General features: G+C 39.0%; 1 protein-coding gene across 1 annotated transcript; it reads left to right on the top strand.

The window, feature by feature from the left end:
- The first annotated feature begins 2645 nt into the window (after window positions 1–2645).
- On the top strand, window positions 2646–17132 carry LOC139742625 (Golgi to ER traffic protein 4 homolog B-like). Its single transcript, XM_071653150.1, has 9 exons — window positions 2646–2752; window positions 5090–5231; window positions 5566–5644; window positions 6755–6836; window positions 9255–9410; window positions 11117–11255; window positions 12408–12548; window positions 13575–13723; window positions 15742–17132. The coding sequence occupies exons 2-9, from the start codon at window positions 5107–5109 to the stop codon at window positions 15843–15845; spliced, it is 975 nt and encodes a 324-aa protein (XP_071509251.1). The 5' UTR covers window positions 2646–2752; window positions 5090–5106; the 3' UTR covers window positions 15846–17132.
- Window positions 17133–19648: the final 2516 nt, after the last annotated feature.

Below are 19648 nucleotides of genomic sequence, written 5' to 3'. Positions count from 1 at the left end.
GCAATGAAAAAGAATCGATGAAAAATACGGCATTATGAAGATATCTATGATTTTGTGAAGAGCGTTACATGTAACGCTTGTCAAAATCACAGGGGGTCGGCTTAGAGGCTCTCCGTTCAAGTGTTGTTTTTGCTTCCCTCTTTTGTCCGATTTTGGCACATCGTTGATGTATTGCCTTCTCCTCGGCGAAAAGCAAGCCCAAGATACATCGCCGCGATCGCGAGGCGAAACCCGGGTGGCGTGTTTTTTTTTAGACGGCACAGATTGGGGAAACTAAAAATCTATCGGGGACCCTATCCCTAAACCTAACCCTAATCCTAATCCTAACCCTAACCATCAAACCCTAACCCTAACCCTAACCCTAACCCTAACCCCAACCCTAACCCTAACCCTAACCCTAACCATAACCAAAAACCCTAACCCAACGTTTTTCCCATAGGTTTAACACGCGCCATGCCCCAATCTGTGCCGTCTTAAGAACCCAATAACAGAAACTCAGATTTATCATCATTTAGTTTAAGGCCATTGGATGCGAGCCAGATTTTCAGGTCTTGCAAACATGCTTCGAGATTTGCAATGGCAGATGACAATGAAGACACATTGGGTTTAAAAGACAAATAAAGTTGTGGCTTATCATCCGCATAACAACGATAACTAATACAATGCTTGCGAAATACTTCACTAATTGGTTGCATATACAGAGAAAAAAGCAGCGGGCCTCCAACAGAACCTTGAGGTACACCAAACTTTGTCACAGTTTTACAAGAGGTAGAATCACCAATTCTGACATAATGAGATCGATCACAAAAAGTCATAAGTAGGATATTAACCAATCAAGAACAGTTCCTTTGGTGCCCAAAAAATATCTCAATCTTTGAATCAGAATAGCGTGATCGACTGTGTCAAAAGCTGAGCTCATTTATATCAAGCATGATAAGAGCAGTGATGTTACCACTATCTATTTCTCTAAACACAATATCTGTTAAGTTGACTAACAGTGTTTCTACACTATGATCAGGCTTGTATGCAGATTGAAATGAATCAGACAATTCAACATGATTTGTTAGGTGAGTTCTTAATAAGCTTTTCTACCTCATTAACTGTGACGGACTGACAATGTGACTGAAACTCACTCAATTCTGACTTGACTATACAATGTCTTTTGGCTGTTCACAACGAGTTGGGAATCTCTGTTGGATTGCCAGGATTGATTGAATCAATTTGCTAATTCAACTTGATCACCATGAGTGAGGTGTTCTGGTAAAGGAGATCGCTGTTTTCGGTAAAGTAAAGCATTAGCTACTTTGTACAACTTCTTTGTATCTTTCCCACAATCCGTAACCTTTTTTGAATGATATATTGTAACTTAGCATCCATAATCAAGGCATTTACAAGTTGCCTTTGTGCATGATATACATCTGCTTGTGAATCTCCAGTTTTGTGGACCTTGACTTTCTTAAAACAAAAGAAATAAAAAGAAAATAATGGGGGGGGGGGCGTGCACTCCCTTTAATTTTGTAAAGGCGTCTCCCCGTTACGAAATTCTTAGATCCGTTAATTCCTGCTTGCAGGAATTTTTTTTTTTTTTTTTTGTAAACTATGCTGAGTACTTTTATGTGTTAGAAACTGCTCAAAATACAGGAAGAACATCATATTCCTCGTTAATGAGAACCCTGAAAAGTTGTATTATCCATGTTTTCAGGCTTCTCCGATTAAAAATCAGCAACGTATAGGCACCATTTTACATTGTATCATGCTCTTTAGTTCAAGATGCTAATCATACTACTAAAGATAGTTGCCCAAGGCTGTCAAAGTGGCAGCCAAGCTTATCATTATTTTATTTACCGCGATACCACATTCAACAAAAATCGTTCCACTTGAAAAACTTTTCCACGTCCCTCTATAGTAAGGCCTACATACAAGTATGTGGTACCATGGTACAAGACTGTGTACATATGCAAATGAGCTCTTTATGCTAACTTGCATGTTTGACACACTTACGTAAACTGGAAACTTGTTATAGATTGATTCCTCTTCGTAGAAAACTCTTGAAAATTGTTTTATATATGTTTTTTTAAGCAACTCATAATGTTCCTATATACTGTACGCATGCTAATTATATATATGATTATGCTCATAAAAACAAGTTGCCAAAGGTTGCCAAGGTGGCAACCAAGCTGAATTTACTTCAATACTTAGAACATGAATTAGATAAAAACAGCAACAACAACAACAACAACAACAAAACAAACATACAAACCTAACATTGTGGGGTACCGGCGTGTTTTTTTTTAGACGGCACAGATTGGGGACCCTAACCCTAACCCTAACCCTAACCCTAACCCTAACCCTAACCCTAACTCTAACCCTAACCCAACGTGTTTCCCATATAGGTTTAATACGCGCCATGCCCACTGAACTCAAGGGAGTTCAGTGGCCATGCCCCAATCTGTGCCGTCTAAAAAAAAACGCTTCCGGGTCGGGTCTGAAAAAGTTCTGCCCGACTATAACGCAACGGGCGTACGGGGGCGCCGTGTAAACAACACGAACACGACGTGTACACTATACACTACAGGTGTAAGGTGTACACCATGTACTGTCTTTGGGTTGGTACATGGTGTATACTCACGTGTATACTACGTGTCCCCGTGTAAGCGATTAGCGTGAATTATGTTACAGAACTAATATGTTACCAGGCCCAGGGTTTTCTCATCAGCAAGCGCAAGACAAGAAGACGGTCCACAGATTCTAGGTAATCTTCATCTTCATTGCAGTGCTATAAATCAGTTTTCGCTTATTTGCTAATGTTTTATTGAGTATATTGTTGATTTTGAGAATTCTCGTCGACTTCTTCTTCACTCAGATTCACATGATTCAGTTTGCCGGCGAGTCTCCGCACGCAAGGTTGCAGCTGCAGCCACACACATTTATCATACAGTTAGTCATAGGCCTATGTCATGACTGTGTATTTGAGGCTATGCCTATGTTCACGCAGGGACGGGAGGTGGCCCACCTCCCTGGTTCACGTCACTCCCCACCACCACTGTCTACAGGCCCTACTCACACACAGGCCACCACACAAGATCATTGAGAAAGTCACATAGAAATCTCTATGCATTTTGTAGATCTAACGAAACGTTAGGCCAAAATCAGGAACAAAATCCATGGGTATTCGTTGTACAGTGACTCGGTGTACGTTAGAGATGTAGGGCAACCAGGGGCATTATCGTGAAATAGTCCACCGCTCCATTCACCGCCATTCATTTCGTCATAGCCGGTGACTGCTTTCAACCTTGATCTTGAGTCTTGAGTCTTGATGGAGCAGAGCTACTCACCACCAAGTCTCACACATTCTGCGTGAGACTCACAAGCATTTAGGAAATTAGGGTCCGTCTCACGATCTCACGCATGGCACCCATTTTTCTCACGCATAGGCCCTAGCAATATTGTTAGGCTAGGGAGCATAGCTTAAAGGATTAAAGTGAGAGTTGCAATTGAAGGCATATTTCCCTTTTGTCTTTCAAAATAAGTAAAAAATAGTAACTGAAGTATGCACCAGCTTGCACCATTATTAAGAGATAAAAATTGAAAAAGCTTCCTACCATGGGAGGGTGGACCACCCCCCCCCCCCCATCCTCCCTCCCCTCGCTCAGTCGCTTTGCTTCCTTGCTCAAGTACATGCAAGATGCCGAGTCATGAGAATCTCACTCATAAAAATTTTTTGAACTTGGCATCTATGATGGAGTATTATTAAATCCCTATAGCAGCTGCAAACACAGCTTGACTGGGATGGGTTGGTGCAGTGGCAGCATGTGATGATGCACGTGATTATATCAGGATATGTACAATTAAAATATGATACATGTGCAAGGAAAAAATGCTCTTGAATTACAGGCGTACAGCATCCTGTCACCAGTGGGAGGCTTCATCCTTCTAATAGCTGGAAGGGCAGCCTCTTGGAAAGCAGCAAGGGTTTGTGCTGTTAGTGCTTGAAGTGGTAGACAGTTTCATATACGGATGGCTAGAGGATAAAAAGAAAACCTCCATAGACTTTTGCACATATGTAGGCCTAACGTTACACCTTGCTAGAATAGATTTGTAATTCTATTAAGTAGAACTAGTTAAAACTATTACAATATCTGACCGAAAGATTGGTCTGTATGTAGGAGAGTGGATTGTATCACCGGACGCGGGTGATTCTGGTGCAAGGACAGGGTGCGAAAGACGTCGATTATTCCATACTATTATAGTGCAGGGTCCATGGCATTACAAAAATCATGTCCGGAATTAATGTGATTTTTCACCACAAAAAGGACAGTATAACATGTTACATAATTTCTATACTAAGTGAGCAGTCATCAAATCAGTTTTTGTTATTTCTACATGCACCCGGCAGTACTCATTACAATGATCAGCTGATGATTTACAAATTATGGCCAAAAGTTGATTGGGGTGACATTAATCTGCTAGAAAAGCTGAACATTTTAGAATGCCATTGTGTAACCTAACATAGTAGCAAGAGCCATTTTGAGATCAGAACTGCATAATCCCAAAGCCCCTGTATTGCTCCTTTTTTTAATTTCATGTCAAAACAGGAAATTCTTGTGTGTGTGTGTATGACTACTCTCATTGATTCATAAAAACATTTTAAGCTTTGTAAAGACATTGGAAATCTGCAAGGACATGGAGTGTTCTTTGTTGAACGTCATATTTCTAAGTTGTGTAAAAAAAGTACCGACAGTGAGTCTCATGCATACTACTTTTGATACCCCACCTTAAAGAAATAATTGCAGAAAGTTTTTTATTTTTTTTTTTTGGGGGGGGGGGGTGCTGAGAAAGGAAGAAATGTATATTGACGTAAAAGAATGTTACTTTAGGATTTGCAGATGTTCTATTAAATTTCATTCAAGCTGTGAGTTGCAACTAGAATACATAAACTGCATGTTTATCTATTTTTTTTTTTACCATAGTGTTAGAATGGACAGTGACAGTATTTACATATAAAGCATTGTTTGTTTTTTTTTCATCAGCATAATCAACTGTTAAACCAAAATGAGAATGCATTATACATGTATTTCTTTCATCTTAGAGTTCTACGTAGGAACCATGGCTACTCGCAGTGGAAGGAGTGACAGGGGAGGATCAGGAAGAGTTCTTGCCAAGCTGAAGAAATGCGTTGAGGATGGCAACTATTATGAGGCACACCAGATGTATCGTACTTTGTACTTCAGGTATATACAAGATGTATGTAATGCACTATTCATAATGTATAAATGCCTGCTTTTTCATAAGGAGGCACTGATGATACTTTAAAAAAAAAAGTCAAAACTTTGCAACTCAAAAAGAAAATGCTGCAAATTGTGATTTTAGGGTTGTTGTTTTTGTTGTAATAACACATGTAACAACTCACTAAATTCATGAAAATAAAAACCCTTTGTAAAATATATGGTGTATACAGTTACTTAATTACCTTGTAATTCACTTGGCAGTTTCCATATTGACAAAAAGTATTTTGTGCCATTCATATTTCCAGCTCACTTGCACTTTATCTTCCTTGTTGTTCAGGTATCTAGCACAGAAAAAACATGCAGAAGCCATAGAACTTGTTTACACTGGAGCATCACTTCTGTTGCAGCACAATCAGGTATTTTTTCTGTTTTCTTTTACATTGTAGCAGAAAATAGTCCTTAATGGTGCAGAGAATTTTTATGAAGATAACCAGGTTCAAGGGATTGTGTGTGCCATGAGCAGTGTGCAGTTCAGTGTAAGCTTGTCTTTTACATTCCATGCATTGGCTGTTTGTAGTCATAATTTAAATCTAGTTCATGTGGTTAGTTTGCAACTCTGAGATGGGCACACAGGGCAAAGATTTATAGTCGTATTAATGATAAATTCCTTGCACTAAAATAGGCATTTATTTGAGCCCAAACGCTCATTTCATTATTGATATAATGAGAATATTGTGCATTTTGCGCTTGAATCCCTGAAGTGACTGATTAATGGGTAGTGCAGGCTACAGTCAAAGATGCCCTTTGACCTTATTAGCGTACCATGGGCAGGAGATATTGTCTTAATGTTTGCCTATCTCAAAAAAGCAAAAAATAAGTAAATGAATAAGTAAATAAAAAAAAAAACATGACAAGAAAGGATTTTGGTTTTGTTATTCAGGCCATATGTTTCCATTTGTTTTCCTTTTTTTCTTGTACTACGAGTACAGCAAAGAATGGCATCGACTAAGTAAAGAATGCCTGAAGACAGATACACCCATATTGTCCGCTCAAAATAATGTAATTAGAAGAAAAAAATGATAATTGAAGTTTAGGGCTTTGTGTACAGTTTGTGCTAATGGTTATACCAAGAAAAAAAAAGAAACTTCTTACAAAGAGTGAAAATTAAACAGATTTATCTGGCTAGCAACAAGTATATATTATGCACATGCATATATGTACAAAGAATCCCCCCTTAAAAAAAAAAATGACACCTAAAGATTAGCATTGTTAGAAGGCCCATCTGGTTGAATATGATGAAAGAGGTACATGTATTGTACACATGTAAGTGCATTCCATGGGAAATTATGTTGCTTGGTTTCAGTTTTGTCTTAGAGGTTAAAACGTAAGCAGAGGGGAAATAAAGAAGCAAACATGAATATCTTTGTATGTTTAAAATGACAAGAACCTTATTTAACTGAATCCCAGGCGTTGGCATGCTGTCTATTCTAGTTACGTTTAATGAAATTTCAATTGGTCTTTTACAGCATATGAGTGGGGCTGATTTAAGTTTGCTGTTGGTGGAAGCACTGGACACATTGCAAGAACCTATTGCAAAATGTAACATAGGTAAGTAAGCAACATTTACACTGCAACAGAAGCAACTCAAAATGTCTATATCCTTCCATCCCTCCCCCTTTGGTTTGGTTTTTTTTTCTGTTGGGGTGAGGAGTTGGGATTTTTTTGTAGGTGACACAAGATATTAAAATGTTTAGGTAGTTTGTTCGTCTGTCCCACTGAGATCTTGTCATTATGATATTAAAAACAAAACGTGCAGAAGATTGTCTTGTCATCTGACTCAATCATGCAGTATGAGGTGTAGATGCACTGATTTTAAGCAACTCTTTCAAGGTCTAAGGGTGTGTTTATGCTCAATTTGCGAAGGCAGAATCAGTGTTTTGAAACGCTGATTCAAAACGCTGATTCAAAACGCCGTTCACAGGAGCACTGTTTATGCTCACTTTCTTCGAGCCTTGGAAAGAGCGTTTGCGATTGCTTCGCTGACCTCAGCAGAGGCAGGTCAAAGTGGGACGCGCGCTGCGATCGGTGGCCTGGCCTGAGAGAGCAGCTGGGAAAGACATGCGTTCACAGTACATGGGGAAACTGCACAGGCCAGGGTAGCTGGCTGGCCAGGTTTGTGCTTTTTCACGTGAACCGGAAAGGCGTTAAGATGACATCACTCTAAACGCGTATAGAAACGCTGTTGCATTTATGCTTCCCCGTCAAATGTGATTAGTCAGTAACGCCAATCGTAAACGCACCTTTTTTTGCGTTTTGGATCGGCGTTTTGAATCAGCGTTTCTGTCGAAGTGAGCATGAACGCAACAGCGTTTTGCACTAATCACGTTTCAAAACGCTGATTCTGGCCCAAAAAAGGGAAGCATAAACACGGCCTAAGTTCATTGAATGTTTGCTGAAATGGCTTTTTTCAATTGTAGCTTCAACTTGATGTAGTCAGTGCTAATAATGATTTGATCATCATAGAAATACGATGGTTAAAGGTGAATGTCAAAAGTCACTGTCCTGTGGGTTCAAAATGCCATTGTCTCCATGCTAACTTAAAGCAGGGGTAGTTGTATTTGATACGATGGTTATGAATTGATAAGCAGTCAGTTGCCTGAAATGACAAGGTCACCAAAGGACCCTCCTCTGATCATAATTTCTGCTAGGTGCAAATGTGAATCTAGGGATAATGTGTTTGGGTATATAATCTACTTGGATAAAGATGAATTGGAAAGTACTGTTAAAGTGAATATTTCGTGTGAGTGATTTTTCACGCTCAGCTAGACAAGATGAGTTTCGCATGTGTTTCTGCAGAAGCAAGAGCCCAACTACTGGAACATATGGCAAGCAAAAATATTCATTTGCTTTTATTTTTGCACTAATTTCTGGTTGCCTCAAATGTGCGAAAATTTCAATACTGAAAATTTCCACTTATACAGTATTTCGATTGGCAGTGAAAATTAACATGCTGTACAGGTACGTATATCAAAAGAAGGGAGGTAAGTATTCAATCAGTGTGATGTAACTAGTGATTGTTCACCTCTTGATTATAAACATGATGCATTGTGATGCATGATGTTCATTCATGATCCACTGCAGATTGCCCATTCAACTTTCAAGGAATTTCTTGCACAATTGTGACCCGCTACAACAAAATGGTCCTAAAGTCGCGCACGGTCGAAGCCGTGAAAATCAAGTTTGAAGTTAGAGCATCAAAATTGGTCAAAACTTATGATTTTCCGAATTTGACATATTATTAGAGTCTGACATGTCTTCTATCATCTGTCGAAATTTTGAAGCAAAATGATGAAAGGAAAGACCAAAAAATAGCGTTTTTCTGGGCCATGTTTTTTTGGCGTTTCAACAAAGCAGAAACTGGTTCGAACATTTGGATTGAGCGCCACACATAGGCTCCGCCCCTAACAACGACCAGAGTGATCTCATTGGTCAGTTTGCTGCTTGCCGCTAACCGAAGCGTGAAGCTCGCACACTGCCCAGTCGACTGGTGCGTGCGGGCGGGTTGCGCTATGCCTAGCCGCTTCTCCTGACATCCTGGTCACTGATTGGTCGATGAAAAGACCGCCGACGCTGTGTTTGAATGAGCATTTCGGGGGTTGCTAGGGCTTACCTTCTATTGTCCGGAGGTGAATACTGACTTGAGTGTCTCTTGATTGTGATTGCGTCGCAAGGAGAACTTTTAGGGCGCTTTTCTCGAAACAGTGATTTCCCAGACGTCTTGACATGCTCTGTTTTAAACATCGATATCTCTGCAGCCGACTATTTATATAAGACGTGTTATATATCAATTTAAAGCAGAAAGATTAGGGATTTGTGTCATGCAATTTTTAAGTAATCGACCTCGCCCGACTTTAGGATCATTTTGTTGTAGCGGGTCACAATTATTTGTGATGTGATCAGTTCTGTAAAGCTTACTATGCTGCCCTTGAACTTCATAATGAATGTCTTTTACACTCAATTTTTCAGACCGAATTGCCAGTCTGACCAAGGCTCTCCCATGTGAGTCCCCAGAGCGGACCAAGTTCATCACATTGTCCCTCAGGTGGTCTCAGGGGGACTCCCGTGGAAAGGGAAGTGGAGACCCAGAGCTTCACAAGCAGTTTGCCAATATACTGTGGCAAGGTACAAACAGACCTTTGACTTTGCAGGTAGCAACTCTTGTTAGCTATATGATAATTAAGTTGTAGAATAAAAAAAAAAAAAGGGGGGGGGGGAGGTTGTAGAAGTTCCATTCTTACCTTGTAGTGGTTAGGGAATCATCCAGTTGCCACCAAAATGCCCTAAACAGAGATGCCAACTGTTACTTCTTTTGCTGTATTTTGTACTCTTTTTTTACCAAATATGTGCAGGTTTCATTGAAAATAATGTTTGTTCCCAAATTTGATTATTACGCATGTCTTTTGCAAGAAAGGTAAATATACTATTTTTCCACCCAAAATATACCTTTTCAACCATCAGAATATTACACCACTTTCTACAAGGTTGGCATCCCTTCCTAGGCCATTGGTGTTTTTTCAGTACCTGAACCTAGGGTTACAAAGATCCTTGCACAGGTGTCTTCAAAGAAGCATAGTTTCTTTTGCTCTGCTTGTATTGTCAGCACCTGAGTTAAAGCCCAAACAAAGTTCTGGTACGCCTGTAAAAGTTGTCATATTTTGCTCCAAAATGTGAACGTATGCCTAGGAAATGTGCGGAATAACGCTGTAATAACAAGATATTCGATGGGTAACGACGAAAATGCGAAATATCAACCAAAAACGTTCAGTCTCAGAACTTACCCGAACGGGGTGAGGCTAGACTCGGACTCGGGGATAACTCGGCTTCGCTTTGACGGCGGGATGAGTTGTACTAATGGTTGTCCCTCTGATTGTACAGTGTTGTCCTATGGGAGCAGCCTGTATAAACTAGCGCTTCGTGTTCTGGCTACTCGCAGTAATGGTCCGAGTTGTTACAATGCGCGCATCAAAAACCTCTTTTGCGCGCATGCAAAATTAGTGTGCGCCTATCAAGCACCTCTAAAACAATCAAAGGCGCTTGTTAAACAACAACAAAAACTCCAAAGACCGCGCGCGTCTCAGCAACTGAGGACCGCGCGCTGTCATTTTTGTTTTGTTTCGTACAGGATTACGTTAGCACGCACTTTCCTGTCCATTCAGTTAGGCCTCATTTGGTATTATGCAGTGGCCAGTAGAATGTGGCGATCACTTTATACTGCGTGTGAATTGTCTGAAGTAGGGTCGAATTTTTCCCGAGACCGAGTTAGTCTGGAGCCTTCTGGAATAAAAGTCGGTTTTCCTACTATTATTATTTTTCTCAAAATACTCCAAACCGACTCATCATTCCGCCAAACCGCGTCAGCCAGGTAAGTTTCTTAGTGGACTCTTTCGATATATTGCAAGCAAAAATGAAATGGTGCTAGACGGGTTCTCAAGCACTTACCGAAACTTAGTTTTCACTTTAAGTGAAATGCAACAATGGCAGAAGGGCCAGTAGTGCAGTAGCGAGAGACACCACCGCTGTGTGAAATAACAAGGACACGTGCAGACAAATAAACTGAAAAGACAAGTGAAGAACCTCGTGCCATCTTGTCAATGAAATGGAACTAAACAATTGGTACATCCAATGCCATAGCTGTAAATAAACTGTTTCTAGTTCATTGTATGTAGCAAGTAGTAGATGAATAAAGGTTTGTTTTTCTTTCTTTTTGTATTTTTACAGCTAAGGAGGAAATGTGCTGTTCAAGTGTGGTGATCTGTTTGATACATGTGTGTTCAGTGATGTTCATCATTTTTGGAAACATGTCACCATTGCATTTATAATTCTTGCAGAGAAAAACTTTTTTGAAGCTCGCTACCACTTTTTGAGATCCATGGATGGAGAAGGATGTGCCTTAATGCTAGTGGAGTATCATCTGAACAAGGGCTACTCCAGTGAAGTTGACATGTTCATAGCACAAGCAGTACTTCAGTAAGTCTAGATATCATTAGTGTGTAATTTGGCTTGTACATTGCATTACTACAGTGTGGTGACAGCGTGTGATGGTGTACAGATGTGGACTGCTTTCCAGGGCATTGTTGATGATATTGCCCAAGGAGCTTCCTTAGAGGGTCATACAGCTGTAACTTGGAGTTGATTCCGAGGGATAATGATATCAATAATACCCCAAATGAAGCGGTCCACATCTGTTGTATATGCTGAATAAGACTGAATGAAATTTTACTTGCTTGATCATGAACGTGCTAGATTTGGGCCATAGGGTCAAAGGTCAAGTGACAATGCTAAAATGTCACTATTTTTTCCTCCTATGTGGAAAATGGTTCAGTGTGATGAAAAATGAAGCTGGTATATAATTATATTTTATACCAGATAGCAATCATTTTGAGAAAGATGTGAGCCATTTGCTCAATGGTCAAAGGTCAAGCGAAAGTACTGAAATTTCATCCGTTTCTCTATCTTTCTGAATGGCTCAAAGTATACTTGTGAAGCTTAGCATATATACAACATGTATTACCAAACTTTATGTTTTCAGACATAAGATTGAAGATCACGGATAAAGTGTCAAAGGTGAAGAATAAATGCTACAATTCTGCTTATTCCACCACAGCTGTGAAACTGCTCAAGCTTTTAGAGATGTCGCACAGGTTTGATCAGCTAACATAGGCTTCTCTGCTGAAAATTGTCATATGACCATGAAGTTGAATATAAATCAAACTGCCTTTTAGAGCACACAGCAAGTTCAATCATGAAACTTGTTAGAATTCAAACTTGTCATGTCTATTTCTTGCCAATCATGTGAGACTGTCATCTCACATTATCTTGATGTACTGTAGATTTATGAGAGAACAGTGTGATATAGCAGAGATATTCCAGTCGCCACTGCGAGATTATACATGATTTGATTGTTGCAGTCATTAGTAGCAGCAGCAGCAGTGATATCAATTTAGAAATTTCTAATTCCAAACAGCCTTTTTGTTTATATGCTAGTATTTGTATTATATTGTTATTCATGTGGTCACTATGAATGTTCTTGAGTCAAGTTGAACAGAGATCTCTCGCACTCAATAGATTTGAAAATTTCGTATTTACACCGTAATGACATGCAATGTATTGATTTAATAGATATCTGTGCCTAAGGAACAAAACAACAGCTTCTCTGACGTTACGAGTGTACACAGAGAATCATCCAGCAATCAAGAGTGGGCCCCCCTTTATTTTACCTCTCCTCAACTTCATATGGCTTCTACTGTTGGCAGTAAAAACGTGAGTGTGTGCTTTGAACCAAGAGCAATACCTCTTGGTTCTATGTGTTAAAACAGTCTGTGATACTTGATTTATTATCTGTGTTTTTGTTGTTGTTCCTCTCATTATTTTGATATCTTTATGTAGTGTCAGATCGTAAGTGCACTATTCTGGATTATATAACGGCTGAAGAGATCCTTGTCATTTGATTGGTTGTTTGACATTAATCATTCGGCCCATTTCACTATGACGTCATCATCCGTGCAATTGTGGCTCCATTTACCATGCAATTTTGGATCCATACGATTTGGTCCATTGCATGCTCGCTGAGAGCGCGGCACACTACGCGTGTAAAACGCTTTCGTTTGCAGTGTGTGTATGCGACAGCACGCTAGCGTAAAGGGCTCAGTGAGCACTCTCGCGATCTCAGATTCTCTCTTGTTTCTAAATTACTTAAACATCAAATGACAAGGATCTATTTTAGGCGTTATATAAAACAAATAATAAATGAATTGTTTTTCATTCGTGCAATGGACAGGATATTTCATTCGGTGAAAGATGAAATGTTTGATCCATTCAACTCGGCTGCGCCTCGTTGAATGGATCATTTCATCTTTCACCTCATGAAATATTCTGTCCATTGCACTCATAAACATTCATTATTTGTATACTATTTGCATGATGTGTGCATGATTAACCCTAGATCCAGTTTTGTTTCTGTGAGACAAAAAAACCAAGGTGAAATAGAAGAGAATGATGACTTATTATGTATTTAGAGTGTGTGTTTCTAGAATATTGTCTGATAGAGCATTTGCTTACTGCTGGAAACATATAATTTCGAATATTGATTACCCTGCAAGAATTCATGCTTGTGATGCATAATCATGCACTATGACCATAAATGCACAATTGACTACTTAATTTACAATACAGGTGTGTTATTCACTATGGATACAGTATTTATGAGAAGTTTTTTTCTGTACAGATACAGTATGATTCTTTTAACACTGTAATATCACTATTTATGGGACTATATTTTAAACACAGGCAAAAGCTAGCTGCTTTTACTGTTCTGTGTGAGAAGTACCAGCCATCCCTTCAACGTGACCCCTGCTATGCAGCCTACCTAGACAAGATTGGACAGATCTTCTTTGGCCTTCCACCCCCTTTACCAACAGGGAGACAGGGCCTTTTTGGTGAGTAGGGAATGGACCCTCTGTATATCTTACTTTGAGCTTGCCTTTTTTTTTCTGAAAGCAAACATTTTCATGCATTGCGTGTTTGCAGCACTGTTGACAAAATGTTGACACAAATGACAAAGACGAGTGCTTGTAGTTTTTTGTCACAGTTCTTATAGTATTTTGTTACAATGCTCAAGATGACACTAACTTTAAGAAAGTGGTCTGACCAGAGCATGGAAGGATTGACATTCATGCCTTTAACTCTTAATGTGCCAGGCCCAAAACCCCTAACGTGCCAGAGGTTTTTACCTAACGCCAGAACGTTTCGAAACTGGACTAACAATGAAATTTAAAACTGCCATATCTCTGAAACTATTGACTTTTTTGAATTGAGTTCTACACAACATATATCAAGAAATGTTTGTTCTTTCGTGTCATGCAGTCAGTTTGCCACAATATTTATCTGAATCTGAAATATTGCAGAAATAATTGATACATAAAAAAAATTATTAGAAATGTTTGTGTAGTATGGGAAAAAAGAGTCAATCGTGTTTTTTCTTCAATGGAACGCTCCCTTGACTCTGTGAGAAAGTTTTAGAGCAACATCTCCTCTTTCAAATGATAACAAAATTGTCTTCTAGAATTGTATGATTCCAAAGATACTAGCAGTTTATTTTGTCTTGGCAATTTCTCTTTCTGCCTCAGTAATTCATTCCCAAATCTGAGTCCTTTAGTCCCAGATCCTGTATTTGAAAATAAAGTAATTGTCCCGGGCCCTGGAATAGTGTCTTTTGTCCACCTGAGAAGGAAGAACCTGCTAATCCTCCTTTTGTCTAAGCGGACTGCGGGCAGGCGTACTCTATTGAAATCGGCAGGCCTTTGTCCACGCGCAATTCCTATGCTAGTGTGGGGACGATTAGTTACATTCACCAAAACAAAAGGATGAAAGACTTGACCAACGAACAAAAGCTGACCCTCTTTGAGGGACAAAATTAAAGCAGCTTCCCGCAGGACAGTATCCAAGCGGAACAATGCGGGTGGAACCGCATAGACATTACACGCAGATTCAATAGCATACACACGCGTGGTTTACCTATGAGACTTTTGATCCATACACATCTCGCAGAGGGTGCGCCTGCTGCGGATTTTCCCGACACGAAAAAAAAAATACATCTAGCTGAAAAATCGTGTATTTACTCAAAATTTTCCAATGTAAGCATGCTCATATTTTTAGTGGAAACGATGGCTATGCTAATCAGCTACCAGTACATATCATTGGCAGTTGCTTGGTGTAACACATTATGGTACCACAAGAACTTAAATGATCAATGCTTTTCTTGCTCTTCTTAGTCGCTGATCGGCGACCATGGCACGTCAGGACTAAGGTCGCCATTCGGCAACCATGGCACGTTAAGAGTCAAAGGTTCTAAATGCAATTCAGCCATGTATCATTTATGTGTTTCGTTTAGTTAAGCACCACAGCAAGGACATAGTTCCTCATACATGACAGCATTACTCTGAATGAAGTTTCTTGTATTGATGAGTTTAATGGGCTGGTTCTCCTTTTGATGGCAAGACTGGTGTTCACTGCCTCAGAAAAAAGTCCATCTCTTTTGTGTGAAGAAACACGATATATCAAAACTGAGCCAAACCTCTTCAAATCTTAAGAGTACTTTTCAAGTACCTTCTGATGGTAGTCCACACTACTTCAGAGCAGGTGTAAGAATACTTTGCTAAAAACAGCCCTTAAATAATATCAATTGACTGTTTACAATGGTCTGACATGATTGATTATTGTGGGGTAAACCCTTCAGCATTGCTATACAAATTACGTTCAGGTTGCTTTGACAAGTTCAACAGCCTTTCATTTACCATAACATGATAGAGTAGGGTTAGAACACTTGAATAGAACATACACTTTTTGAAATTGCTTCAGAGAAGTGTGAAGGGTTAAATGGTACAAGCTCTCTCACTCGATGTGTAAATCTTCTCATTTTAACACTACTGAATGTGCTGTGTCAATGATTTGGTAGGTAACCTGATATCAAGTCTATTTGGTGGAGACGGTGAGGATGATGATGAGTCTGACGTGGAGACATCTACAAGCCCACTCCTACATGTAGAAGACCTGGACTAAATATTAGGCCAGTGGATCAGCCTGCCCCACGCATTGCAACTTATGGTTACGTCACCTTGGTAAATTTAAATCCCATGGAGACCATTTCTTATGTTTTGAACAAATAGAAACATACAGGGTGATGACACATGTGTGTCACTATGCATAATTGTAAACTTTAAACAGACAAGCAATGTGTGCAGTCTTGTGTGTATAGATAAATAATTGTGTAAATTTGCAATAAAGCTGAGATTGATGACATAACAGGATATTGATGCTGTGACATATATGTATATGTATACATACATATGTGTGTGTAATTTCAAACAGGATAGAAAAAGTTATAATTGATAGAATATTATACTAGAATGATAAGGTTAGATATGCTATTTATGACTTTAAGCCAATTATAGGATCAAGGAAGACATTGCAAGTGATTGTATAGTCTACTCTCAAGCCCTTTTCTCACTAGGTAGTTGTAATCTTTGTTTTGTCAAGTTGGAGCAAAGAAAGACATTATTGTACACTAGGTATGTGGCATTTAATGACTGCACCGGACAAGCATACTGCAAAACATATTAGATGGGAGATCATGAGGATTTTACTTTATTTTTATGCTCTCACTTAAATTTATGCTCTCACTAGCATACTTACCCAACCTTTAATGCTAAGCAGCCTCTTTGGGGGTGTAAACCATACAAGATTTGAGTGTGAAGCCCTGTTGTAACAGACCTCACCCGGACGAAGTCGTGACAATGTCTGGATAACAAAATTCCTAACCTTGCGCAGTAAAACCGCAGGAGAGAGCAAGGGGTATCATTTTTACAGACACATACCGAAAACCATCTCTGGGTAGGTTGCGACTACACCGCCCACAGGCCAAAGCGACATGTTGTTCTACATTGTGCCTATCTAGGTAGGCAATCATGTTAGTGAACAAAAAAAGTGGTTACAATCATTGATCTCAACTAGAGGTCAGTGGTTACAATCCATGCATGTGATCAGTGTGTTCATTCTCTGTCTGCAATGTTGCACATGTGTGTTGAGTGTATCAAAGGAATGTTACTGTGATTGTGTTCTAATAGAATGGTTGTTGAGGTTATGTCGCGGTACTTACCCTGGCTGGCTGGGGTAGAATTTGGCAAAAGTTACTGCCACAACATCCGAGCAACATCAAAAAAGATTACCCGGATACTACCCGGACGTCGTCGCAGTAACTCTAGTTTGAAAGGCTTTTTTAAATGGGGCTTGAGATTATCCTCCAGCATTGTGGGCTCAGCCCACTTTCTAAAGAGCTAGTGAGGGAAGAAGCAGGAATAAGGGGGGGGGGGGGGGGGGGGGAGGGGGCAGGCAGTGATGGAACCAAAGCAGAATTTCCAGTGAGAAAAGGCCTTTACACACACACAGATACAGATATGAATTGAGATGTTGTAACCGTATTGCTGTTAAAAAAAAAGGAAAAAAAATGTACCAAGGAAAAAGGCATTTTGCTGTACATGTAGTTCTTTAATATCAACGTTCCCAGATGCTTGATATGGTGGTTGCAGAAAAGGTCTTCTGGTTATATTATGACAACACCTGTAGCTATATGAATAACAAAGCAAACTATCAAACATATTGGACTTAGATTATACACAGCATGTTATCTTCACTACTTCAAGAGCATATTAATATTGTGAGTTACTCCGGACTGATGGCAAACTTTAGGAATTCAATAATTACAATTGCTTGCCACTTGACTCTTTATGATTCACAAATGTGCAAAAACAAATATGACTACACCTCTTCCAAATTAAGTTTGAAAAAAGTGTAAAGAAGTAGCTTGTGGTCAATCAGTTAGTCTGTTGCAAAGCGTGGACTTAATTCCCAGTTATCAAGTATTGCAAGTGAATTTCAGTACACATGTTATATAAGTGTACATTTGTGAGATATAATTCTGGGGTTTTTCAGAGCAAGCAATGCTATTGTAACCATACATGTTTTTCAAAGCTCCCACAGTTTTTTTTAGTAATTATAATAGAACTTGGCTGTATCCCTTTAGATAATTATGAACAAAGTATGGGTGATGAGTGTGTCCAGTGATGCATTGCCATAGAAATATTAACAGTATTTTGGAAGAACCTTACATCATGAACTAGTCCCACAATATTCGTCAATTTAGATTTTTTTTTTATTTCTTTATGTAGGACCTCATGGTATAGATGTGTGTAGCTTTTATTTTGTGTTTGTCATGACTAGCACTGTCTTAGTACATAATTCCACTTGGATGCAATCCCATGGAGCAAACTAGTTTTACAGACTTAATTAAGGTAATTGAAAGAAAAGCATAGTATATGTGATAACCTTCAGATAAAAGCCAGATGAGCTATTGCCATGACACTCACATTCTGTTCGATAAAACTGTGTGTAGCAAAGATCTTGTAATCTTCAGGTAATGTCAGTGATAATGATAGGCATTGTCATGCTACATTTGTATATGTAAGTAGGATTTCAGTGTCCATTGGACCAGGTGTTGCCATGCCAATCACATTTTATGAAAATATTTATTGCCCCCTCGTAATAAGGGGTGTGATGGTTATGCCAATTGTATTTTGCAGTGAGTCATTTTTGTCTTGTGATCATCTATGTAGTTTTGCATCTATACCCATACCACATCAAAGAATAATAATTAGTGTTATATTACATGTTGACCTGCACAAATGACAAAAACATATATTTTTGGCTGGTTGGACTGTCAAAAATCACTCAACATGTACCTGGTTTCACATGTGTTGTCTTGTTTTGTTTTGGTTTTTTTATTAAGTAAATTTCTTAGATTTCTGGGAGAAAAATAGATTTTGCTTGCCAACTTATTTCAGGGATATTCCATTGAGGAGAAAGAATTATTTCATGTGGTTGTTATGATAAGTCTGAAATACCCTAATGTGTAGAGTGCTCTGCTGAATGGCATTAGCAGCCCAACACCAAAAGATTAAAGTATTTGCACAAGGTTGAGGACAAACCCAGTCAAGACAGGGATGCCCCTGGAATCAATACTTCTTGATGATGGGAGAATGGCAGCTTACCAAACTCTAGTACATTTGAAGCCTAATTGGAAATCAACAGAATTGCTTGGCTTTATATTACAGTATTCCACAGTAAACCTCCATATTTTAGGCCAGGTGCAACTGCTGCAAAAAATCCTGTGTTTGAACTTCTCTTGATAATATGCCTTTGCTTGGATTTACAAGTTATACCTGTAGGTCATGTATTTTACACTTACCTGTATTCATGTATTTGATACAGAGATCAGAGTTTACTAGCTGTAGGGGGAGCTAGCTATTAAAGTTGGCACTTTACTCACATGATGAAAAAATGTATTGCAAGTGATACGTCATTCAAAGTGGAATTTGTGCTTTTATAATGGACTCATATAGAAATTATCAATCATTAGGTCTCATTAGAGAAGTATTTTAGGATGTCGAGAGTATTTCAGCAGTTAATTCAGTGGTGATGAAGTCTTCGAGCTTTAAGATGTTCTTTAACAGAGCTACGTGTACATGTAATTGCATTATACACCAAAAAAATGCCGCATTTTGCCTAATTTATCTTGATGTTTTATAGCACTCACACACAGATTGTGTGAGAGGGAGAGAAAAAGAAAAAGAAAATCAGAAGACCTAGGGGTAGGATAACTTCTTTTCATGAGTTTTGTTCAAGTGATCAAGTGAAAGTATCTTGTTTAAACACAAAACACTAAACATCTACTGTGCATCACCTCATTCAAATTATGTGACTGCATAACTCGCATTCTGATATAATTTGATTTTTTGGCCATAATGACG

The sequence above is a fragment of the Diadema antillarum genome, unplaced genomic scaffold (assembly GCF_040938485.1).
Source record: "Diadema antillarum isolate AM-2024a unplaced genomic scaffold, OU_Dant_1.0 seq00001009_RagTag, whole genome shotgun sequence".
Classification (NCBI taxonomy): Eukaryota; Metazoa; Echinodermata; class Echinoidea; order Diadematoida; family Diadematidae; genus Diadema; species Diadema antillarum.
Note: the sequence above shows the minus strand (reverse complement) of the source record. Positions and strands in the feature narration are given on the sequence as shown.

What these genes read in the sequence shown, in the direction of transcription:
- LOC139742625 (XM_071653150.1), top strand. Translation starts at nt 5,107, where the DNA reads ATGGCTACTCGCAGTGGAAGGAGTGACAGGGGAGGATCAGGAAGAGTT. An exon ending in TTCTGTTGCAGCACAATCAG is followed by an intron (nt 5,645 to 6,754) that starts GTATTTTTTCTG and finishes GGTCTTTTACAG; the next exon opens with CATATGAGTGGGGCTGATTT. An exon ending in TGCCAATATACTGTGGCAAG is followed by an intron (nt 9,411 to 11,116) that starts GTACAAACAGAC and finishes TAATTCTTGCAG; the next exon opens with AGAAAAACTTTTTTGAAGCT.